Here is a 25,273-nt window from a genome sequence, read left to right as displayed (position 1 = left end):
TTACCTGATAACCTGCAGGGTGAGAGGTCAGGAGTAGATCCAACAGGGAAGGCGTGTGATTCTCTACATCAGGCATTCTTGTAGGCGAAGGCACCAATTGTGTCAAGTCATACGCAATGGAAAGCTCATAGACAGATCTGCCCGCATGATCGGTTGTACGAGAATTTAGCCACTCTGTGTGGTGGGCATTGAAATCACCTAGTATCACGATTTCAGCAGAAGGGATTTTACGAAGTATATAATCTGTCACGGATTCGATGTGCTCCACAAGTTTATCGGTCTCCGAGTTACCACTGTAGGATCTATAGAGGCACGCATAGATGCGCGGGTGGTCGTCGCAATCTACATGCAGCCAAAAGATTGAGAGGTCCTTAACTTCAAGTTTATTCTTATAGGTCATGGAAAGGTTGGTCGAATTCAATTGTAGGTGAAAAATACAAAGGCTGGTATAAATTCGATCATGAGACGGGATTTGAACCAGCCTGCGTCTTTCGCCATGGTAAGGCGACGCCTCATCACTCGTTGGCGTCGCCCTGTTATGGCATTAGACAAAGGTCTAATCCGGCCTCAAAATAGTTTTTTTTACTTTTTTATTATATATCTAAAAACATGATCAACAATTTTGATGATGCTATATAAAAATGAAAAAAAAAAACATTTGCAATTAGGTGTCATAATTTTAATTCTGTCTGGGCTTCTATATTTAAATGAACTTAATATTGCAACTTTTAAACTGATAAAACTTAATTTTTACGCGCGAACGGACGAAGATATGTAGAAAAATTACGGATTTTCCCTAAATATGATCATAAATAATCGTTTTTGTATCTTTCTCGTTCCTTCTTATCGTTTTGGATGAAAGTTGGTTTATATAAATGCAGTTATCTAATCTTGATTTTTTTACATAGACACCTAGACGAGGGCAGACTTCAAGTGTAAGCTATATAACACCATGGTAAGGCGCTAAAAACAACACTATTCAGTTGACTAGACTTCCTTAGTATCTGGAGCAAAACCGTATCCTCGGCCCAAATGATGCAAGAATATCGAATGACCCGACATCGATATCGCCACGAAACACAACACTAAACGGAAAGACTGTTGCTTATGTTGAGTAGTGATGTAAGATTTATCGATAACGCGTGATGAACGCGTTGTTAATAGAGTTAGTTGATTTATTAAGGAACATCTACCCTTTATAAATTATGATTAATAGTATTTAAATAACTTACATTTGGGATGTTTAAAGACAACCAATATTCAGACGTGCAGACAATTTTATTAACATTGTAATAAAGATACTATGATAAGATTGATATAAAAAGATTCGAAAAAATCTTAGGTCTCTCTCCTAAATAAACTTCTTATGGAACCTACAATCAAATAGAGAATCATCATAAAATTATATATAATTTGATGTCAACACACACACAACGCTGCTCGTTCAGCCATCATCATCATCAGCCCATATTTCTTCCGTCTGTAGGGATATATCTATGAGGGTTCAGGCTATAATCCACCACTTCCCACCCACTCAGCCATCACTGCTTTGGGTGTCTTTAGTACATTTTTAAATTATTGATCTGAGAAATGTGTTATTAAATAATAAGTTGATGTTTTGGTATACGTGCAAAGAAGGTTTTTTTCACTCCAGGCCTTCATAAATAGGTAGCTAGCTATAAACATCGTTTATTATACGTAATTTTTATAATATTATTTAAATAACGTGACCTGATTCTCGATGCCTTTCATTTTTATCTTAAGGCTGTATTCTCAAAGAAATTGATACGAAGCATTTCTATTCAAATATACATTTTTGCTTAATATTATTAACGTGGCATTAAGATTAATGTAATCAGTTTTTATGTTATTTATTAAAATCTATTCATTCTGATTTCCTAAATTTCAAGATACAACAGAATTTTTTTATTCTCTATATATTTAAACAAATTCGTGTATCTGGGACAAACATCAATTTTATTTTCAGTTTTTGTTTGTCGATAAAACTTTTTTCAATTATTTTATCGATATTTTATGTAACAACACTACATTATATTTATCACTTAACACTTAACGGAAGCTCTTTGCAACCGCAGGAGTTGTAAGTGCATAAGTTATTGGCATAAAATCAATTTTAATATAGCATAAAAAGATTTCTATATAAAATTGTTTTCTTTTACTTCGCTGTTTGTCAATTTTGAAGAAAATCTTTAACTTTGATTCGCTTTAACAACGAAATTCAAATAAGTATAAAATTAGAAAAATGTAGACTCAAACATAATCAATTTGTTAATTTTTATATTGTTTGTATCAATAACAATTTTAAATGTTTACATATGAGATCATTTAAATTACTTAACTATTCTAATATTCAAGAGTATCAGAGCGATACGCTGAAAATTAACTTTATTAGAAACTAGCATTCCGCCCCGGCTTCGCCCGTGGTACATAATACATTGTATATGTACCTGTCCCAGGAATCGCATCCATTTTACGTATCAGGGATATCATCCTTACATCTACATATATAAATGCAATTTAAGCAATTGAGTATCTTACGATCTATTTATAAGAACTCACGTATATATTTGAAGTGACATAGTAACTACAAAACGCACACACGCAAACAGCCGATGCACAGACAGTGCAGCACACGCGTGCATGTGTCGCGCATGCGCATTGAGGTAGGCACAATTACCTATGGAAGGTAATAATGTGATATTGTACCAGGGTCAACGTACGGGTCATCGCCCCCACCATATGACGATTTTTACGACTTGCGAGCGTAGATGATTCATCTGGAAGCGTTTGAGCTGAAACTAATTTTTTTTTTTTGTTGTTGAATTATGGGCTATTTGTAATGTTGTGAGCTTGCGTTTAGTCGTAAACATTCGCGGTTGTTTATTGGTTTAGCGTTCGAAGTTCGTTTTTGGTAATGTATGATATGTTCTCGGTATTTTGGGAAAATATCTTGATCGGTTTTTTATCTGTGGCAGAATTTAAAGTATGAAAAGATTCGCTTTTGTCTGCAGCTTCCTATCCTATCCTATTAGAATCGGCTGTGCGTTTATAGATCACCTTTGCGTTTTATTTACATATATGATTACTTTCATTAGGAACTGTAAAGTTGTTACTTAAAACGCTATAATTAATGCAATGCACCATTTAGATAGATAAAATTCGTTTCACATAATATATCACCATCGTTTTTCAGCGTAAACCGGCAATTGTATAGTAGTATACTTTGCAGTACAATTCATTTTCTACGTTCTCTCTGGTTTTGTGGACCTAACATATTTTTATATCTAAATTATTATATTTACCACAAATCACTGTACAGAGGAATAAGTAGGTTAAGGAAACGAAATAAGAAATAGAAAACGCCAGCAAGTAAGCTCTCTGATGAAACTCGTAGGTTTTTTTTTTTTTTTTTTGCTTCCCCGTCTCTCGTCTTTTCATACGAACCTCCGAAATATGCCAAGGTGGTATAAATAAATTACACACAGCACCGGGCAGTGTCATTAAAACAGTCTCATAAGACGCTCATTAAAAAATCTCTCTCGTTAGTTTCTTGTGAAGCAAACATCTCTATCTTCGCAGTTGCAAATTTTTGATAAAAACGCAGTTAGGCACCCAGGTGACGACGTTAATTGGGGACTCGTGGAGTTGCTTATAATTAGCTGTTTTAAATATTTTTTGAGATGGGTCAGGACTCAGGAGCTTTATATTTGTAAATTCAAGTCAGTTAGGAAACTTTACTTGGCGCATTTGCAGAGGCACTGCCTTTGCGAATGTCCACGGGCGGTGGTGATCGCTTAACACCAGGCGAACCACCAGCTCAACTGAGCTGGTGGTTACTGGTTACCCCGCTATGACATGAATAACTATATATAAATATGTACTCCATACTGAGATTATTGTGTTTGAATATTTAATGTTACCATTATAAAAAATAAAAATGATATGATTCGAACTATTTCGTACGAAATCCTATCCTAATTATATAACTAATATTATAAATGCGAAAGTTTGTTAGAATGTGTGTGTGTGTGTGTGTGTGTGTGTGTGTGTGTGTGTGTGTGTGTGTGTGTTACTCTTTCACGCGAAAACTACTGCACCAATTACAATGAAATTTGGTACGTAGATAGCTGGACAACTGGAATTACATACAAGCAACAAATTTTTATCCCGATATTCCTACGGGATACCGACTTACGCGGGTGAAAACGCGGAGCGCAGTTAGTCTGACATAAATGGCACTAACTCTAACTCGTTTCGGACAAAATTTAATACGTTCATTATGTTATATGACAGGTAAACTTATTGGGCAAATATTAGTGAATTAAACAAGAGTACAGATTATGTAAATATCGATATTTTAAGTTGATATCGCACCTCCATAACGTCAATGAACGATAATTTGCATTTGTTTAAAGATTCATTCACCTTTTGTGCGTTACAGCATTCGTGTCTATGCATACGTCACCGAAGACTCGTTTAATATTGTTACACAAGAATTTTGATAATATGGAAATAAAATAAATTAGTCATCTTAGTGTTTCCCCATCTAGAAGTTTTCAGATTTTACTTTTTCTTATTGATGCATGTTAAATTTTAATATTATTATGATAATAATTTTAATATTATTACGATAATATTGTTGATTGACTATTGTTAATTATAATTAACAGTAGTCAATCAACAAATTACTTATTTGACTCTTTAACTGTAACTTATTTATAACGAGATTTAGGAAAGAAAATGATAAATCGTAAGTATTATGTCATTTATGTGCATTGTTTAACTGGCATTTAATCTATACTAATATTATAAGGCTGAAGAGTTTGTTTGTTTGATCGCACTAATCTCAGAAACTACTGGTCTGATTTGAAAAATTCTTTAAGTATTAGATAGCCCATTTATAGAGGAAGGCTATAGGCTATGTATGTACCACGAGCGAAGCCTGGTCGGACCGCTAGTTATATAAAATGGTCACCGACGCCGTCCGTGGGAGGGACCAGTCCAGAGCCTAGTATGGGACCATATGACATTTTCCTATCATTCAAAAACGATCACGTCAATTGGTTGAGTTATCATACACAAAACGAAAAAATGAATAACCGTCAAATCGAGAACCTTCTGAGTTTTAACGAACGACGGTATAAAATAATGTTAGTTTGAAGTTCTGGAAGCATCTAGAATCGAGATATACGATACGCCGTTAAATATTTTCAAAATAAATAAAAGAACACAACATTGAAATGTCTATAAAAGGTTCTATATCATTTATAACAGATAATTACATAAAAAACTTGGTATTTAAACCAAGTTGGGTGAAAATGTCGTAAGGTATAGACCAGACATATTAATCAAACCGAATTAAATTTGAATAACATTTTTTCATAATGATTCATAACTCAAATGTCACGAGCGAAACCTTTGAGTTTTTTTTATTAAAGATAGTTAAAAGGAGCGTATAAATGCGAAGTTTACAGGTGTTTGTTCCTCTATCAATCCAAAACTGGTGAACGTATTTTGATGTTACTTGTAGTGCTTAAGCTCAATACAATATCACATACGTACAAAGATTTAATCCCTTGAAGGGTGTAAAAGAAATGAAGCGCTCCTGTTCATTCTAGTAGGTAGAAAGATAACATGTGAGCGTACATTCTAGAATATTCCGGTGATAAAATATTTTATTAGCATCTATAAAATGCACATTATCTATTACTATAGAACATATAGTAATAATAATAATAATCAATCCAATACAACAATGATCATTAAACGGGACACCCCACGCATTAAACACCCCTATACAAAACACACACACACACACACACACGCGCGCGCGCGAATACGTGATGCACGTGTGTGCGATCGGCAGCTGTGTGAGCCAGTGCTTGTCAAAGTTTCGCTGGAGATTTTCTGATTTATAGTGTATCTATTTAAAGAATGGCAAAAAAGCTATGCGAATGCGTTTAGAAATAACCAGAAATGATGTATAAGCATTCTTATATTCTGCTTTTAATGTTAATGTAAAATTCTAGAAAATTATTGCGTTAATAAATGCACAAATCGTTTATTTATTCAAATTTGATGTCAATAATATAATTTATAATAAAAACAAATATATAACTTTTGGAGATTTCTATTGTCCCAATATATTTAAAACTACGTTAAATAAATGTTGAACATTTAAAGTAATCATATACTAGCGGTTCGCCCCGGCTTGGCCCGTGGCATATAGCCTATAGTAGCACTCAGAGATCAAAAGTTTTTGAAATCGGTCCAGTAGTTCACTGAGGTGAGCTCAATCGAACGCTCAAACGAACAAACTTTTCAAGTTTGTATTTTTATTATTTATTAGTATAGGAGCATTGATAAATTTATATTGTTGACAAAAATAGCTATCTAAAAAGTAACAAATAACGAAATAAAAAGTATCGTAACGTTAATTCAAGAAGATTTATATTTTTTTATTATAAGATATACACGCAAATTAAAATAGACCGAGGTCAAATTCATATTACCTTGATGTACCTTCATTTCATGTCCGTTTTCAATAAATTCAATTAACAAAATATTCACTACTAAATTGGTTTTAATCATAAATAGTCCATAGCAAATTTCTAATACATATAACGTATTTCAATCAATAAGAATTACGTCATTTGATTTGTCAAGGAACAACTTTTTATAATTTATATATTCAAAACTACTCTAAGCGGGGTCATTAAATTGAGTACAATGATCGGACGCCGTTGCCTTGAAATGTGACTGTCAATGTCTTAGACGTACTGGTAGCGACTCACAAAGTCGTTATCCACACATAGACAAAAACTGCGAATTCGCATAGACAAAGCTATCGTTTTTTTTCCTATTATGTTCCAAATTCAATTTGGCGCGCAATTTAAAAAAGTGTCAACCATCTGTCATCGAATCAATTGATTAACGAAACAAACGTTCGATATTCAAAATATTCTTTATTTCCAAGAGAGACTGATACAATTTGAGAAACGCGCTATTGACGAACGATAATATTTAGGGTTCTTTTTTGTTGGAGCCATCTCGGCCGTAACGTATGGGTGCTTCGCCTGCAGTTGTTTTTTTTTCTCCGAAAACTTGACCCTCGTCGAGTCAGTTATGATTCAACCGTTGACGGTGCCGGTTGTGTTCGTGCGATCTTTATAAATCTAGTCATTGTGTCCAAATTAGTTTAGTGTTTACTGTAGTTTAGTGTGGATAGCGTATTAGCGTTGTGTTTTTGTTCGACGATTGAGAATAATATATTTTGTTTTTAATGAACGGATTTGGTTTGCTTTGGTGAGTTTAACGACTTTTGATTATTTATCATATTTATTATCATTGTCACAGCGCCGGTTTACAACGGAAATTCGTAATGTTTCGTTATAATGTTTTTAATGATTATAGTCTAGTTATTTTGCGATTTTTTTTTTATTAAAACTATAGACGTATGCTTCCATAATCTACCCTCGGTTATAATCTTGATTTAAAATAATATGGCGTATGTGTTTTTTTACATTTGTTTTTTTTTATGTAATTTCCTGTGTAGTTGTTTAGTTAAAGTCTGGTTTAGTTAATTCAATACTGATTTAAAAGAGATTCGGTGAAATATAAACTAAATGTGTTTATGGGTAGCGATTGAGGATCACAAAGTTTTTATTCTCGAACTTTCGTAACCGATATTTTTTTTTTGGTTATAGTATGTATATATTCGGAGTCGGTTTAATACCTAATAACCGTTTCCAATGGGGCCAATATTAATTTCACAAATCAATTTTTTACGCGTCTTAGTGATCAGCATACTGCCTCGTCACACGGAGAATCGTTAATTACTTACACAGCAGGATTGAACCCACGCCGGCTTGTAACATCGAACCACCACAAGTCACTGGGGTAACATAAAACACGGACGGAATGAAGAGCCCGTTTGTCCCACACTTCCCGTATTAACTAGGCTTTCAAAGGAATTGCCATTCAATTTTGCCGTATTGTACCATTTTTGTGAAGATTTTATTAGTCGCCTTTGTGCTGTTGTCCTTTGAAGGTTCGGATTTTGAAATTCAGCGGATTAGTTGGTATTTTCGTTGATTGTGTTTATTATTCGATTAGTTTTGAATTTTTTTGTTGTCTGTTTTAACTGGAGAATGAATTGACAATGAATTTATAAGATTATTGCTCAATATTTATTGATGAATAAAAAGAAATGAAAATGTACTTTTTTAGAAATGCTAGGACTTCTCTTTCAAATAAATTAGTATTAGGTTATAATATTTCTATTTTTTTTGGTTTGTTTTCGAAGTCAGATTTTTATGTTTTGTATAATATGTTAATGTTAGGTTTGAACAATGTAAATTTATATACGTGAACATAACCTTGAGTGATACATCACCCTATCACTACTCGGTAATGAGTATTTCAATTAAATTTTCTTAGAATTTATTTGTTTATTTTCATAGTGAATTACTCGGAACTCAATGTTGGTTTATATCTATAAGTCTAAAGAGGATAAAAGTGGACTTTTTAATCTCGTAATTTTACTATATATAAATAAAATATATGAAGGATATTAATCCTTCAAAAATTGTTTTGAACGGAATTTAAATTATATTTAAAAAATCACCTTGCCACAAGAGAGCAGTTCTTGTAAAAAAAAACTGTTAAATTGCTTATTTCAAGAATAGTTTTATATTTAGGTGATCTTGAATGAGTCACCTGGTTCATACATTTTAAATTATGTATGTTCGTGGAAGCGCACGTCAATAACCGATGTTCGATGTTAGGAACGCGCGTTGGACACACAAAGGATCAAGCTGAATCACGCAACATACGAGTATTAACTACGCAAAGCGCACTACGAGTGCACAACATTTTTGTTTCGTACATTTGAAACCTATTCGAATAAATATGAGAACTACCTGTAAACATGTGATTAGGTTAGTGACGTCATTGTTTACAAGAGTTAAAAATATTGATATATCCTACTAATATTATAAATGCGAAAGTTTGTAAGGATGTGTGTGTGTGTGTTTGTTGCTCTTTCACGCAAAAACTACTGAAACGATTGCAATGAAATTTGGTACGTAGATAGCTTAACAACTGGAATAACATATAGGCATCTTTTTATCCCGATATTCCTACGGGATACGGACTTATGCGGGTGATACCGCAGGACGCAGCTAGTATTGATATATATTTTGAAATAAAACAATTTTAGTTTTCATTCTTAGTCACGTTCTCCATATATCCATGAAATGTTCAACCATTACCGGTGGTTTCTATTCAATTCTCATTCTTTCGAACCGCTGGCCATGACCATGGGAAAAAAAACGATTATCTATACGAAAATACGACCGAGCACAGCTACCTGAAGGTTATCTAACGTTGTTTTAACTCAGGTAAAGGATTCCCGGTACAGCATAATTATCTCTTGTCAAAACATGTGGTTTTACAATCTTTCGTATGATAAAATCATGGTATTTTCCACGTATTTGTATGAACGTATTTACAAGGAATCTATTAATATATTTCTTTCGCTTGTTCCATCGAGTTAATTTTGTTAATGTTATAAAGAAAACGATGTTTCGTCCAAAGGCCTATGGAGTTATTTAATATTGTATCGAGACATAAAACGAATCTGAGTGAAATAGTGGAATTAACGTAAATTAATTTTATATGTTTCGTAAGGTCATGTGACGGTTAATTTTGTAGGTCAATGTTTAATGTCTAATTAAGTTTTTAGCCTGCACCAAGTAACAAAAAACTTAAAAATGTATAACTAAAAGCCTCCATGTCTATACCTAGGTCTAGATTTATCAACTTCAGCTATCTACCAAGAAAAAAAAACTTTAATTCATATCATTATGTCACCCATGGCACACCACGACCACGGGCGAGATATTCGAGGCCTAAAAATCTCCTGTTACTCATCAGGAATGCTTCAAAGACGGCACTTGCGTTTAATCAAATTAATTACGTTCATTTCTCCGCGTGAGAGCCAATCCCGCGGTACGAGTTTCGAGCGCGAGCGATTTGTTATTTAACTGGTATTTGCCCGCGGCTTCGCACGCGTTTGTCGGAGTAGTTTAATAGATGTTATTATACGTATAAACCTTCCTCTTGAATCACTGTATCTATTAAAATAAATTAAAATCCGTTGCGTAGTTTTAAAGATTTAAGCATACGTAGGGACATTGGGACTTTGTTTTATTTATACTATGTAGTGATTTATGTCATCGTCGGCAATGGAGCTGGTGGGTCGCCCGGTGGTTAGCGCTACCACCACCCATGAACATTAGCAGAGGCGCAAGGTTTACCATCGTAGCGCTAACCATCAAGTGACTCATCAGCTCCTGTGCCAACTATCACATACAAGTAAAAACAAATAAAATTCATAGTGGGATTGTACAAACGTCAATATAAATACGAATATTACATACGTAACTCTTTATCACACATACGTTTCAAGCGATCGAAATCGCAGTGCGGTTGCTAGTTTAAAATCAAACCGGTGTATCTCATGCCTTGCAACCCCGCTCCCTAAATGGCTGCCTACATCCATTTAGCGGAAATATATCTATAAAGACATATATAGACGTTCATCTGTTAGGTAACAGTCAATGCAATATCTGGGACCCTAGCACCACGGTTCTTATTGCAGAAACGTTTTGTTGAAGATATATAAACGATCTTACTCTAAATCGTACCGTGTACTTTTAAAAGAATATTGTTTTACTAGCTGCGCCCCGCGGTTTCACCCGCGTAAGTCCGTATGCCGTAGGAATATCGGTATAAAAAGTTGCCTATATGTTATTCCAGTTGTCCAGCTGTCTACGTACCAAATTTCATTGCAATCGGTTCAGTAGTCTGCGTGAAAGAGCAACAAACACACACACATCCTTACAAACTTTACCATTGATAATATTAGTAGAATTCCTGCTGACAGTGTCGAAAGAGCGAATAATTTTTTAATTCTTGTCTATTCCCTGTGAAAAAAAAAAAAACAAATGTTAAAAATTAAATGATATGTTTTGTGGTACACTTAAATTATACTAGCTGGTGTCCGCGACTTCGTTCACGTGAACTTAGTACGTGAACACTTGGAGGATTTCAATTAAATTATGATTAAGGTATACATTATATATATACACTTCAATTAAAAAGAATCGCAGAGTTTGTTTGTCAGTCTATTATCTCTTAAAGGCTAAAATAAGAATGATAGAATTGCTATTCAAAGGTTATTTGTTCATTTATATTGTAACGCCCTGATCGAACTCAACCTTATCATTATAATTGAAGTCGAAATTGGGAAGTGAAGCTTTAACTGATAAGAGTATTGTGAAGTGAATAAGCATTCGACGAAACGGCTACTGAAACAGTAGTTTGATTAATAGATAGTAGAATTTTAAGATGACGCCGAGATCATATTTATATTAACGCATGCAAACATTATTTATTCATCATGGGAAAGTTTGACAGAATAGAATAATTTGATCACGAGGCGGGGTACGAACCCGCGACCTTTTGCCAAACCGTTGGAACGCCTAGCCTCTCGGACACCCGTGATCCAGCCGGATTTTTTCTATTCTTTCAAAATGTCTCATTTATAAAGTATTTCAATGCTATAAAATTAATTAATTAAATTATTCCTCCTTATAACTTTTAAAATCCTTTGAACCTTTAGTGTAAGGTACCTGCAGGCCCCACGTGTAAGTTCTGATGGGAAAGAGATTCTTGAACTGTCAAGATACTCGTCGATTACCCTCATAGAAATACACCTTACTCTAGGGGTCATGGAACTTACATAGGGGCACGATCCTTCAAGTCATGCGGGTCGTTTGAAAATATCAAGCTCTCGACTCCTTTGTTACGCAACATCTTTGCTAAACCAACATATAAATATTCCCGTTCAGCCTACTCACTTGTTATACTACAACGCTCTTTGTTATATCCCTTTTTTAAAACGTGGTAAATCCTACTTCCTATCCAATCCTACTAATATTATAAATGCGAAAGTGTGTAAGGATGTGTGTATTTTTGTTACTCTTTCACGCCAAAACTATTGAATCGATTGCAATAAAATTTGGTACGTATACAGCTGGACAACTGGAATAACATATGGCCACTTTTTATCCCGATATTCCTACGGGATACGGACTTACGCGGCTAAATAAACATTCCCATTACAGCGCTAGTATTTGATACTATTAAGTCCCTCGCTACCGCGTAATTCGGGAGCGTGACAAATACGCGTTTCTTGCATCGAATACCGTTTCTTAAGACGCTTTCCATTGTCCTTTCAACAATTATAAGGGTTGACTTGTTTTATGGTATAAGTCCGAATACAAAAGCTTTCTTCAAGTTCTCCCAGGGGATACGACCCTATCTTTTCGCCGCTTCAACGGATTTCTATATTACTTTAATAATAGTAACCTGTAGATGGGAATTCAGATTCTGTATTAATTATAACTCTCATAAGCTTTGAGTTTGGTTTAGCGGACCTTTAGCAACTTGTCGGACAGAAAATACTATAAGTCAGTTAAAGTTTTGTTAGATGAATGTCACCGGTTTTAATGACGAAGTTGCAATTATCGTTTTTAAACAAAAGCTAGGCTTCTAATTGTCAGAACTGAATCTAATTTTAGTGAGCCTGCACGGAAGGCACCATTTGGTCCTTTAAAATAAAAAATAAGCACTTAAATCGATTCAGTCGAAAAATCTGGAAAAAAGGACCTCCATTTTTAAAGTCGTTAGAAAGCTTAGAATTTTTTAAATTCGTCTGTGTGTTCCTTGAAGTAATTCAAACACAACCGCATCTATTTTTCTTGAATACCGAATGATTGGAATATCTATACATATTCAAATATTGTCTTGTTTTTTTTATATGTATGTTTGTAATATTTCACTCAAAAATCACTGGACTCATTTCAATCTTGTCATCATTAGGGAACTGAATCATCACCGAGTGACATATTATATACGAGTAAATATGTACCACGGACTTTCAGACTGGGTTTAATATATATATTAATTAAAATACAAACCGAAAATGACGGATTTTAGTATTTGAAAAAGGCTAAGCCCATATGACATAAATCGTTGCCGAAACACCAAAACTCTTTTCATAGTAAAGAAAGGATGGTAGATTTAATATCCATAAAATAGATACTTGATACTCTTAGGATCGACATTCCTAAGGTTATGTCCTGAAAGGGGATTCCTATTTGTTTTGTATGTAACGATTATTATCTTATTTCTTAGCAAAACTCTCTTATATATCTAGTTTAATATTAGTGTTTCATTGTACCTTCACCGCAATAGTGTAATAGTGAAACCAAGAGTTTGTTTGGTTGCGTTAATCTCAGGAATTTTTGGTCTACTCTATCTCTAACTGTTATAGACTGTTTTACCGAGCTTTGCTGTACCACGGGCGAAGCCGGGGCGTACTGCTAGTTTCTGGTTTGTTTACTTTCAATGTTTGTTTAGTGTTAGCGTGGTGTTTCTTCCCCGATACATGGATTATGTTATACAAGATAACAAAAAATTTGATTTCAATTCGGACCGGCAGCTCCTGAGGTTAGCGCGTTCAACCAACCAAACGAACAAAGTTTTCAGCTTTGTAACATAGGTAGTCGAATACTTACATGATTAATTCAATCGCGTTTAAAATCTGTCACAAATTTCTTAACACCTAAATTATATTTATTATCAGTCATTCCCCTCGAAACGTGTTTTTTCTTTCATAACCGACCCAAAAAAGCCGTTAGCATTAAAACAATTTATGTGACCATTAATTCGTGACAAGGGGGTTGCGTTCCCTTGGGATAGATTTCGTCTAGCCCTATTTTAAATACAATAGAAGCGCTAGAGAAGCACTACAATGCAGTTATTTAAATTTACTACGCTCTTTTGTAGCACCTGACCGTGGAACCTGGGGTGACGGGCGTCTCGGCGTTTTTATGGGTGAAAGACTTACGTGATTAGGATTTTTTATTATTCACGTTTTCGCGTTGTTTTCAACCGATTGCAAAGAAATGAGGAGGGTTATCATTCTGTATGTAATACGTAGCGTGCTAAATGAAATAATATTAATTATAACATGTTACATTTTTTTATATCGTAATAAATGTGATGTATTTATATTCCTTTGTGCATTAGTTGGGATGTTATTAATAGTGATTTTTTTTTCGTTACAGGTATGTATGCCGAACTGTTGAGCTGTGAACGGTGAAAAATTTATTTTATATTGAATTGATATATTTCTTAAATTGCTGTTAACGGCTTATATGATGTGATCGAAGTAAAATATTATTAAAAAAAAAGTAAAATATATGATTTGCAAATAATGTGGTAACGTAAATATAATTAATGCTACAAATTTAATACGATGAAAACACATATATCTCTTAATATTTTTTTATATAAAAAGCATACTTCGTAATACGGGTGATCATTTTAATTTTCGAATATATTCTTAAAGCGATCTTATATCTCGTAGGAGGCCTGTGTTCCAGCAGTGGGAACATGAATGGGCTGATGATGATGTTGATGATGATGATTATATACAACATAATAATTTAATAGTCTTTCATTTATTGATATAATTAATGAGATGATTACCTATTGAATCGCGTAATGTTATTTCTGAGCATAATACAGATATGTGTAACGTGTGCGTGTTGGATCGTATAAATGTGTGCGTGAATACTTTAGCTTTTGTAAGCCCTTAACTAGATATGAAGAAATGCAACTTGAGCCAAAAAATTGTCTTGCACTACTATTGTGATTAATTTAAATTTTCGTTTATTCTATTTGTGTTTATTTTATATTAGTTATTGGAACATTATACCAACGTCGGATGTTGATAACAGCCCGCATAGCAACCATGTCTCGTACAGGAAGAGCATGCGCGTGCGCATCGAATGTTAAACGCTCTTGACTCATCTTGTTTAGTGATTACTGACAAGCACTAAGAAATAACGGACGGAATAATGAGTTTATATATTTAAACGCCACACTAGGCCATTTTGTCGACATTCTGATAAAGGCACTGTAAGCCTATTTAATACTTTTAATATTTTAACTAACAGATATCGTGAATAGAATATATCTAGAAGATTTGAAACCGACTATTAATATCGCCTTATGTCGTGTTAGGTGCGTTGTTTAATTACAAATAATTTGTTCTCTATGAGATTCGTACTAAACATCCTACTTCCTATCCTACTTATCCTACTAATATTATAAATGCGAAAGTTTGTAAGGATGTGTGTGTTTGTTGCTCTTTCACGCATAAACTACTGACCCCGATTGCAATGAAATTCGGTACGTAGACAGCTGGACAACTGGAATAACATACAGGCAATTTTTTATCCCAATATTCCTACGGGATACGGACTTACGCGGGTGAAACCGCGGGGCGCAGCTAGTAATTTAATATTGTAAGCCTCGAAGTTATGTATTGAGTGATAATGTCACCTAATAAATTATGCACGTCTTTGCATATCACAGTATAAGGTTAATTCGTTAAAATAAAGGTATAAATATGACGGAGATAGAAAACAGACGACATGTACCAATGAATTAATAAATTTGATATCCAACTGATGTTTCACTTCCGGTGGCTAGGACATCCTACAAATACATAAATAATCCTAATACTTGTTACGAATAATATTGAAAAGACATTTTCGATGGGGTTGACGGTATATGTAGACGGTTTATTTTTGATTATTGTTTATTTAAAGACGCATCTTTAACGCTCGATTATATCTTATCGATGTAGTATAAAGATCGTTTATATTTTCATTGATGGAATACATTTACGTTTAGGAACTTAAAAGTCGATTGAACTATGCTTTAAAAAACAGCGCTTTAAAGCGTTTTAAAAAACAAATATTGTATATATTTCAGAATTGTTTTTTTTTTTACATTACATTGTTTGAACAAAACGGAAATCCTTCAATTACAAACTCTTGTGTAATGACGAAAAAATCATTACGCTATACCCCAGTAATTAATCTGTTCTATTTTTATACTGTCATGGCACCCAATTACGATTTTGTCTCGCGTATCTAATTCGGAAGTTAAAAAAAAACGCTCCGTTGTTACATCATCAGTATTTTTACATCAATTATATGTTAATTTTTTTGTACGTCCGCGAACCTGAATCGATGTTAAATTTATATTCGAATTTATTCTTGCGTTTAGTATCGATTCAATGTGCTTGACTTAGATTCCTATGTGCTCTAGCTGGGGCAGAGGGCATCAACAGTGTTGACAGCTTCAATGTGCAGTGTTTGATAAAATAAATTGTTATTTAAAAAAAAATGCGCCCGCGAGAAAAATTGTGACATTTTCGTAATAGTTTGTTATACATTCAGTTTATTTATTACTAGCATTCTATCCCGATTTCGCCCGTGTTACATTTAGTGGCCTGTAGCACACGTACATATCTAATGGCGATAGATTTTTCAAAATCTGTCTAATTGTTTCTGAGAATAGCGCGTTTTAAAGAAACTGCTTCACGTGATACTCGCAATGAAATACTAGTGAACACTTAGAAAGGGAAGGTCGAATTTCGCTCGCCAGCTCGCAACACTAGAATATTATATTGTGAAATTAAAAATTACTCATTCGCTTTTAAAAATATGTTGACGATAATCAGTCTTGGACGTTTATTTTCAAGCGACTTCAATAACGACGTCTTCGATTCGATTGTATTGTGTTTGGCTTTGTCACGAAACTTTTGTCTGGAACCGATTTTGATGATTTGATGATTGTTTTCCATTTGAAAGCTGGTGTCTTCCGTGTGGTACCTACTATTTATGTGGTCTAATTCTGACAAGTTGAAGGCGATTTAGATTTTTTTTTTAAGTGTAATGTTAACAATAAAGAATGATTATTGAATATTATTATGAAATTCAGAATTAAGATACAATTTATATATGCAAGGGTTGTTATAATTGTGTTTTTATTCGGCCTTCAAGTAAACTTACCTTACAGGATCTCGTGTTCAAATGCTGTAAACTTAAACTGGCGAAGGACAAATTAAAACCTTGACTCGTTTGGTTATGGGTTCTTTTTCCTTATTCGTTTACTATCTGTCTGCAGAGACTAGTCTGTTATAGCTGTTTTGATAAGATTCGTTTGTGGCAAAATGTAACTCAAACGTCATTTCCTGGAACAATTTAGTCCTAAATTAAACACACTTGCAATATGAACGTATTTAATTAGTTAAAATGAGAATGAGAATTTTAGAAAAATAGAAAATCCCAAAAAAAAAACCTAAAGCTAAGGATAATTCCATGAGCTTTAACAGTAATTTGGGGTTACCTGTAAATCCATAAAAAATTCAATTAAATCACAAACAATTCAACTCGTTTATCATTAAACCGATTACAATTTATTCTACCAAATTGAATTCTACCTAAGTCGACTAAGTTACCCGCTCCGCAAAGTTTATTTCGATTTAGCTAAATTTAATACATCGCACAACTTCCTCCAATAAGACTTTCACCTTGTTTAGATGTTAACAAAGTTATTTAAACGTTTGTGTTTACCATTGAGTGTTAAGAATTAATTAAAATCTACGAGGGACGTGAAAGGATTATGTTAAGTGAAGAAACATACGCAGATATATTTTATATTCATTTAAATTCGAATAACTACAAATAACAACTTAACGTTAACTCTTACATATAACCATAAAGACTTTCCTAAATATTATTGCAAGTTACGATTACGAAATAAGTTACCAGCTGTCGGTTGCCTTGCGGAAACACTCGTAGAATTGTGCCGCCATCTATTGACGTGTTTCAGAACTCATTTAAATCTATAGTTCTTTCATGACATAACTCATAGATGGCGTTGTTATAAATTGCACACTAAAATTTTATCAAATCTCGTACGAGACATAAATATCAAAACTTTTGTCGCATTTATTTAAGTAATCAGAAGAAAGTTTGATATTTTAAAGTTTATAGTAATAGCGGCTTCCATAACCGAATCCTTATTAACTTTCTTATTAGTCTAAACGAAATCAAAATTCTGATAGGATCGATGTAATGAAAGCGTCAAATCGTAAATGAGATTGTCATCGGTCCCGAGGGATTACCGAGGGCTGACACTCGGACACTGACAATAATCCTTGAGAATATTCCATTTTTAGATAAAACCTTTTTACGGTGAATCTCAAAAAGGTTATGTTTTTGACAGTTGCCTATAAATTTGTTCGGCGGCACGTTTTAAGGGGATTGGTGTTTTAAAATAATTTTCGGTTGTATGTAAGTATATTCACTGATTATTTTTTTATTATTGAATGTAAATTTAAATATGCAATTGAAAACAACAATATAATGACACATTTGAAATAGCGTATATCATTTATATATAGCCTACAACATTTATGATGAATCACAAATGCCTGTTTAGATACTAGTTTAGATATATATACAAGAAAGTTGTGGAATTTAATTGAATTCAATTTACACCAAATTTGCATTTTATGGTACAATACGTTCAAATATTAATTAACAGATTAGAATAATTTTACATATTAATAGGCGATGTATTCAAAATTTACAACTGTTATAATAATTTATTGTATTATATTATTTAATACAATATAGTGATTCTGAATCTAAATTTAACTGAGAGTTCGTGAACTGTTACTGAGTTCGTTGGGTTCGTTGAAAAAGAAAATTATTAAAAGAACCTATATTTAACAATCGTTTCGCTTTGAAAAGAAAAACTGTCTTCGACGGGCTTAAATCATGATTGTTATTTATTATTCGAATGCCTAATATTCGTACACGTCATAGATCCCGAATGTTCCTATAACCGGTACAATATTTAATCCAAAAGCATAACTCCACTGGAGCGTTGTGTAAAACTTCAGGTATGTATATTGACATAAAATAATACAGCATTATCCAATTACCTAATGAGCCCAGCCCTTAATCGCGTAACCATTGCGAATGTAGTCGAACCAGAATGAAGTAGGAAGCGTAACTTATCTTAGATTATTCAGTATTGAGCGTACGATTTTAGATTATACAATAGCGTGGGTTGGAATTGTTCGAATGATTGGTTGTCTATGGTATATATCTATTATGAGGCTCGTTGTGCGTTTGTTATTTATAGTCTTAGACCAGACTATATTATAAGACGCTCGTTTTATGGAAATATTCGTCTCGGTTGCCCACTTTTTATGAAATAATTGTAACAAAAAACTGCATCACCTTCATATTGTCAAAACTAGATTAAATTTAAAGGAGTCCACATGGCAGACTCCAGCTTTCGAATAAAAAAACAATGATAAAAATCAGTTCAGCCAGTAATAGATATGTTATGAGGTAATGAACACAAAAAAGTACAGTCGATTTGACAACCTCATGTACTTAACCAGAACGTATTAAAGAAATAGCTGAAAATTTTATATCTTGAAAGCAATAAAATTCTTGTTTGCCATATTAAATTACATAAAAATTAAAATAAAATTTATTAGCAAGGACAAATATTAAACTTACTACAATGTCCTGCCTTCCGAACTAGTTTCTTATATGTATCTTATTTACATATCTACGAGAAATGGGAAAAAACATTTCGTTTATTAATCTCGGTTTCATAGCACTTCCATTGCATGTTTTCGCGCCATTATTCGTATAAATTTCATCGCGTAAATAGAAACATTTATCTCGAGATGATAAAAAATCTATTATAACATGCAAATCGGAGGCGAGTCATCGTAGCGTAGTAGGTACTAACTCGAGCCCCTTTCCTTCGGGTCCAAAACGTAATTTAGGCTTCAGACACGACCAAACTAACTTGACCTCTGGATACTGGTAACAGTTTTAATGTGTTTTAATTATTTTCTTTAAGGATAATTCAAAATCAGAAAAAGGAGTAACTTTCTAAAGGCGCGATATTGTCGCGTAGGTACTTATGTTTGTTAAACATAAAAAAATATATATTTTATATTTAATTCACTGAGAAAGTTAACAATGAATGTGACTAATGTAATTATAGAACAATTATTTGTAATAACAATGGTACTAATTATATAAACGAAAGCTTGTATGTATGGGTAGGTCAATGGATGTTTGTTACTCTTTCACACGAAAATAACTTATCGTATCTGTAAGAAATTTGGTGCATAGATAGTCTGGAATAGCACATGGGCTTCTTTTTACCCGGTACCTTTTCCTTACTACTCGTTCCGTTCCCAATTAAAAGAAAGACATACAAACACTTTTACATTTATAATATTAAAAAGGATTTACACAATATTGATATAATTCTTTTCAATTCTGCATGTAAACTACAATGAAATGTCCATTGTAAGGCAGGCCATATTTGCTTTCTGTAATATCGAAACAAGAAGTATGTAGAAGTCTCGATGTGGAAAAATCGCAGCGAATATTCTAGAAATAGTTATTTGCTGAGCAACAAGTGTGTTGTTTGTAGTTCGTCGGTTGAATCTACATATAAGTTAGATGTTGTTTCCACATACATCAGATTTATAGAAGTTTACTTCGCGCTATATTTAGCTACTGAATATAGCATTTGGCTTATTGTCTATGAAAGAAAAACATTTAAAATTTTATTTAATACTGGTTAAAAACGAATACATGAACCATATAGTATGTTAAAAACAAACGTATTACTTTCAGAATATTAATAAGGTGAAAGTGTTTGTTTGTTGTTTCGCCTTTTTTGACGTCGTAAAAGAGCGATTTTAATATTTGTGTCTAGAGCAAATTGATAGGTTTAACTTGGCTTGCAAAAAGTGCATCACATGCTTTGTACGAACCTCGAATACCGTAAAAACTTATCCGGGGGCCTGACTTTTCCTCACTTTTAACAGTCAAATCCTTCTTTCCAGTCGTTCAATCGTTTCCTTATCCCTTACAACCTAAGAAGCGGCGCTTTCGCTCGCTTTCAGCTCAGCTACCCGCTCTGACATAAAAAAAGGCTTATTTAATATATACATTTTCCCAAAAAACACCTAACAAAGGAAACAAAAAAACTGCTATGCTCAAATGATATCAACATTTACAAACATTCCCCGTACAGTAAAAGGCGACTAACTTGAAGACAATATTTTTTTCTACATCTTCTCGAGGGCGTAATAAACTCGCCCCATATGTAAAAACGTTACGAGATGTCGTAAAATTGTCTGTAATAGGTACTGGTATTCAATGTACCAGCCCCTTATTAGATTCCACCCCACACCTGGAACAAGTAAAATATTCCGATTTGATATGCCACCTGTTCTATTTATCGGTTTAATTGAGTAACACACCTTTATGATAAATTCGATTAAAAATTAAACCTCATATATGGAATTACCCAGCTACAATTGTTTCCTTTTCACTTCGCTTCGAGACTTTAAACTTCAACTTCATATAAGGAAATCTATGTAATTTTAAATACAAATGAATTAGCAATTAGTTTCTTACCATCTAAATTCTTCTTTTCCGAAAATCTCAAATTTACTTCATCCAGGTAAGATCAGTAAGGCAGATCGTTTCAAGGCAACGCCAATATAGTAAAAGACTAACGCAATGAACGCTTAAAATTCAATTCAGCGATATATAAGCACCTCCTAACTCAATTTCGTAGCACTTCACTCGATAAGTTATCCAAATAGGTAATACGATCACCCTAACCGTCGGTGTACCTAGCAAATTAGAGCTAGATTAGATAAAATCTAGATCTGAAACTGGGTCATTCTCAACAGGTGGCAGTCACGTAGTTCGGTGGCCAAAACTATTGTTTTAAACGCGAAATGGTTTCTGGTTGAATGCGGTTGGGTATTCGGTTTTTTCACTGCCCCCGTATACACAAAACTTGCATTTCTGCATGTTTGTTGTTTTCAATTTTAACTCGATATTTTGTAGTGTAAAATTTATTTAAGACGAGACTTTTTTTTAAAAATAAGTCTAAAATTGCTAATTGTTTTCATCTTAATCTGAATTATGTTAGTATTTTGCAAAAAGAGGCGTATGCGAAACCTATTCTGACGACAAAGCAGATCAAGAAAATCGGGCGCTTGAAAATTCGAAAACAAACGACAGTCAATTGAACGTTTCGCCTTCGCGCAGTTGAACGTTAGAAAACATTTCATTTGAAATAAACAGACTGACAAATTAAAGGCGTTACAAAGTGAATTCGAGAGATCTCACAATAAACTCCGTACACAATGTTATGGAAAGGCTGCCGGCAAACAAATCGAGCGCTGTCATCGCATCGCGTCGCTTGAGAAATAAAATCGGAAAGCGTTCAGCGCGGGACGGAACAATTTGTCTTCGAGTTGCGAGTTGGGAAATTTGGTGTGTTTGACTAATAATCTGTTGATTTTTAACACGCTTTATTAGCTTCACCTGTATGTATGTTTGGATGTAAACGACTTACTTTGACTCGATTTTGATCCTCTTTAAACAGACAGATTTAATTCAAACTTTGTACGCTTAACAAGTGTCGATGGCAATACAAGAATCTCATGAGTACTAATTATGATCGCAAGTTTTTAAGTTGTATAAGCTGTATGAGAGCAAGTGAGACATTCGAATTGATTTAATACTTTATGCGTGTTATTTAGTGTTTTTCTTTATATATTTATCGAGTTGTTGGATGGTGGTAGTTTATAATAGCTTCGGTCATAAAATGAGTGAAGATACTTAAATTAATCTGTTATTATTATTATTATCTATTAATAACCTAAATATATACAGTCTTTTGTACCATTTGGTTTTTGATTTTGTTGTCACGTTTATTCTATAATGGTACGATAAAGAATTCAAATAAATTAATACATGTTTTATATGACGGGCTTGACTTCATTATTTCAGAATGGATAATGAAAAAAGTTTTAAACCTTGTCTTATTTAACCTATCCGATGATAAATACATCTCACTGAATACGAACACATTAAAAGTAGTCTTAAAAACATATAGAGAGGGAATTCATATATATATATTAGTTTTATTAGTTGTAACACGCTGCGTCACTTGCGTGGTACAAGCAGTCCATGTGCTAATCCAGACTATAATCTATCTCTGTACCAAATTTCATACAGATACGATAGGATGTTTTTACGTATAAGAGTAACTTACATACTAACATCCATTCATTCATCCATCCATCCATTCATCCATCCATCCATTCATCCATCCATCCATTCATCCATCCATCCATACTCACAAACTTTCGCGTTTATAACATTAATGGGATATAAGGAAGTGACGTCACCAACAAAGTCGCGATACAATGGCGTCCTAGCTATTGGACAAATTGAATACATTCCGAATTGTCGACTTATTGGCAAAAGGTTTTACCTTCTCCGACAATATTTGTAGTTTTCATCGCGGAAATTTAATGAAAAATGTTATAGATTTATATTGAGTTTTAGCGATCCAGCGTTGTAACTTAAAGTATAATATGTGGTGTTGATTTTTGTATGGGAATTTGTATTGTATTTTATTGTAATAAACTTTAGTTAAGTTTACAAATGTGTATTACTATATACTAGACTCCTTAGCTTACTTCATTATAGTTCACGTGTCAAAAAAAAAACAAAAACAGGACAAAAGGGTAGTTTTTTATCCGGGGAAACCCACTGGAACTAGAACTTTAAGGGAAAAACCGCGGACGGGTTGTTTTCGCGGTATCCTATATATTCATTTTATGTAACGGCTATATAATTTATGGGCGGTATAGATTTTGATGAATTTTAGCATTGAGATGAAATAAATTTTAACTGAACTATTAAATTAATTAAAACTGAAATATTTTTTTTTTAAATGGTAATGTCAACTGGCTACACAACATCTTAAAAATGACGTATTACTACAAAATTGAAAATCAAAGTACCTTCCAGAAAAACCTCGAATTACACCAAACACTATACACTAGGCACTAACCAAACTTTTCCTTGAACGCTACAAAAAGCGTTTAATCGAAAAGATTCCAATTAATTTTTGCGCAAACATTAATTCGGTTTAATTAGTGTCCGCTGTTTATACGACCGCCCAATTAATTATAAATTGATTTTTGTTGAATTATATTCGAGAGATCGTTCAGGACGATAAGTGCGTGAACTGTTTGATTATATTCATAATCACTTTACGAGTATAGTATGAAATGAAGTCTGTGTGTCTGTATACTTGTATCTTTAAAGTTACGCAACAGATTTTGATGGGGTTTGCTTTAAGAAATAGAGTGATTAAAGAGGAGGTTTATATGTATTATAATCCATTAAATAGTGGAGTGATACTATTATTTTGAAGATATAGGGGAAGGGGTTTTACTTCAGATTTGACGAGTGTGAAGCCGCGGATAAAAACTAGTTAATTAATGTGAATCGTATTTTTAGGTATTGGTACAGGGGGTTTACCGTTTTAAATTGTTCATAAATTATGGTATAGACATCAATTAGATTAAAATAATTAAATTATACTTAAAGTTAACTATAAGTTGTTACGTAATACTTAAAAGTTCCCATCCTACTTGAATAGTTTCACTTACTTAATTTCATATTTCTTTTCCAGGTAAGTATCGACGCAAAGTTTCAAGGTTCAACTTGGAACAAAGATGGTAAATAATAGTATTAATGAATGAATAATTTACAAAGGTCGTGAACACTTTTGAAAGTCACATTGTCGTTATGTAAAACTGGCAAAAGTACCCTAAAAGTATGGTCGTTAAGGATCAAAATATCATGACATAAAGTGTCGTAAACGCATGAATCCACATGCATCCATCCACATAAAAAAATATCAGCTGCTTTTTGTTCTACGTCACCTTCATTCAAGTATCTTTTTCCTCTTCCTGTTGCATAGAAAAAAAATGTGAAGAATATTAAAGATAATTTTCATTAAAAAATAGTCTACATATCTAATTATTATGTTGCAAATACCTTCAGCTCCAACTTCCAACAACTCTAAAATATCATAGAATATTAGAAAGAACTAGACGCTCGCCCCGGCTCCGCCTGGATATCAAGATTCCTGTTTTTTCCAAGGGAGCATTTAGTTGGCATAAAAAATATCCTATCATCGAAGTCAGTTCATACCCTGTCTGTATACCAAATTTCATCATAATCCGTTCAGTAGTTTCAGCGTGATTGACGGACAAACAAACCGACAAACTTTCACATTTATAATATTAGTGTAATATATAAGAGTAGACTGATTAAATTCAATCAATATTGCTCCACAAAAAACGCCCGAGGCGCCGCCATTTACA

General features: G+C 33.4%; 1 protein-coding gene across 6 annotated transcripts in view; it reads left to right on the top strand.

Moving 5' to 3' along the window:
• Window positions 1-25,273, top strand: part of LOC119837354 (brain tumor protein) — a 340,440-nt gene that overhangs the window by 280,996 nt on the left and 34,171 nt on the right. The window contains exon 1 of one of the 6 annotated variants that reach the window (XM_038362914.1): window positions 7,169-7,326. The exons of the other annotated variants lie outside the window; for them this stretch is intronic. Coding sequence (XP_038218842.1) covers window positions 7,304-7,326 — 23 coding nt within the window. The 5' untranslated portion in view covers window positions 7,169-7,303. Of the gene's footprint in view, window positions 1-7,168; window positions 7,327-25,273 lie in introns of those variants that run through there. 6 annotated transcript variants of the gene reach the window in all.

This window comes from Zerene cesonia, chromosome 27, assembly GCF_012273895.1.
Source record: "Zerene cesonia ecotype Mississippi chromosome 27, Zerene_cesonia_1.1, whole genome shotgun sequence".
Lineage (NCBI taxonomy): Eukaryota > Metazoa > Arthropoda > Insecta > Lepidoptera > Pieridae > Zerene > Zerene cesonia.
Note: the sequence above shows the minus strand (reverse complement) of the source record. Positions and strands in the feature narration are given on the sequence as shown.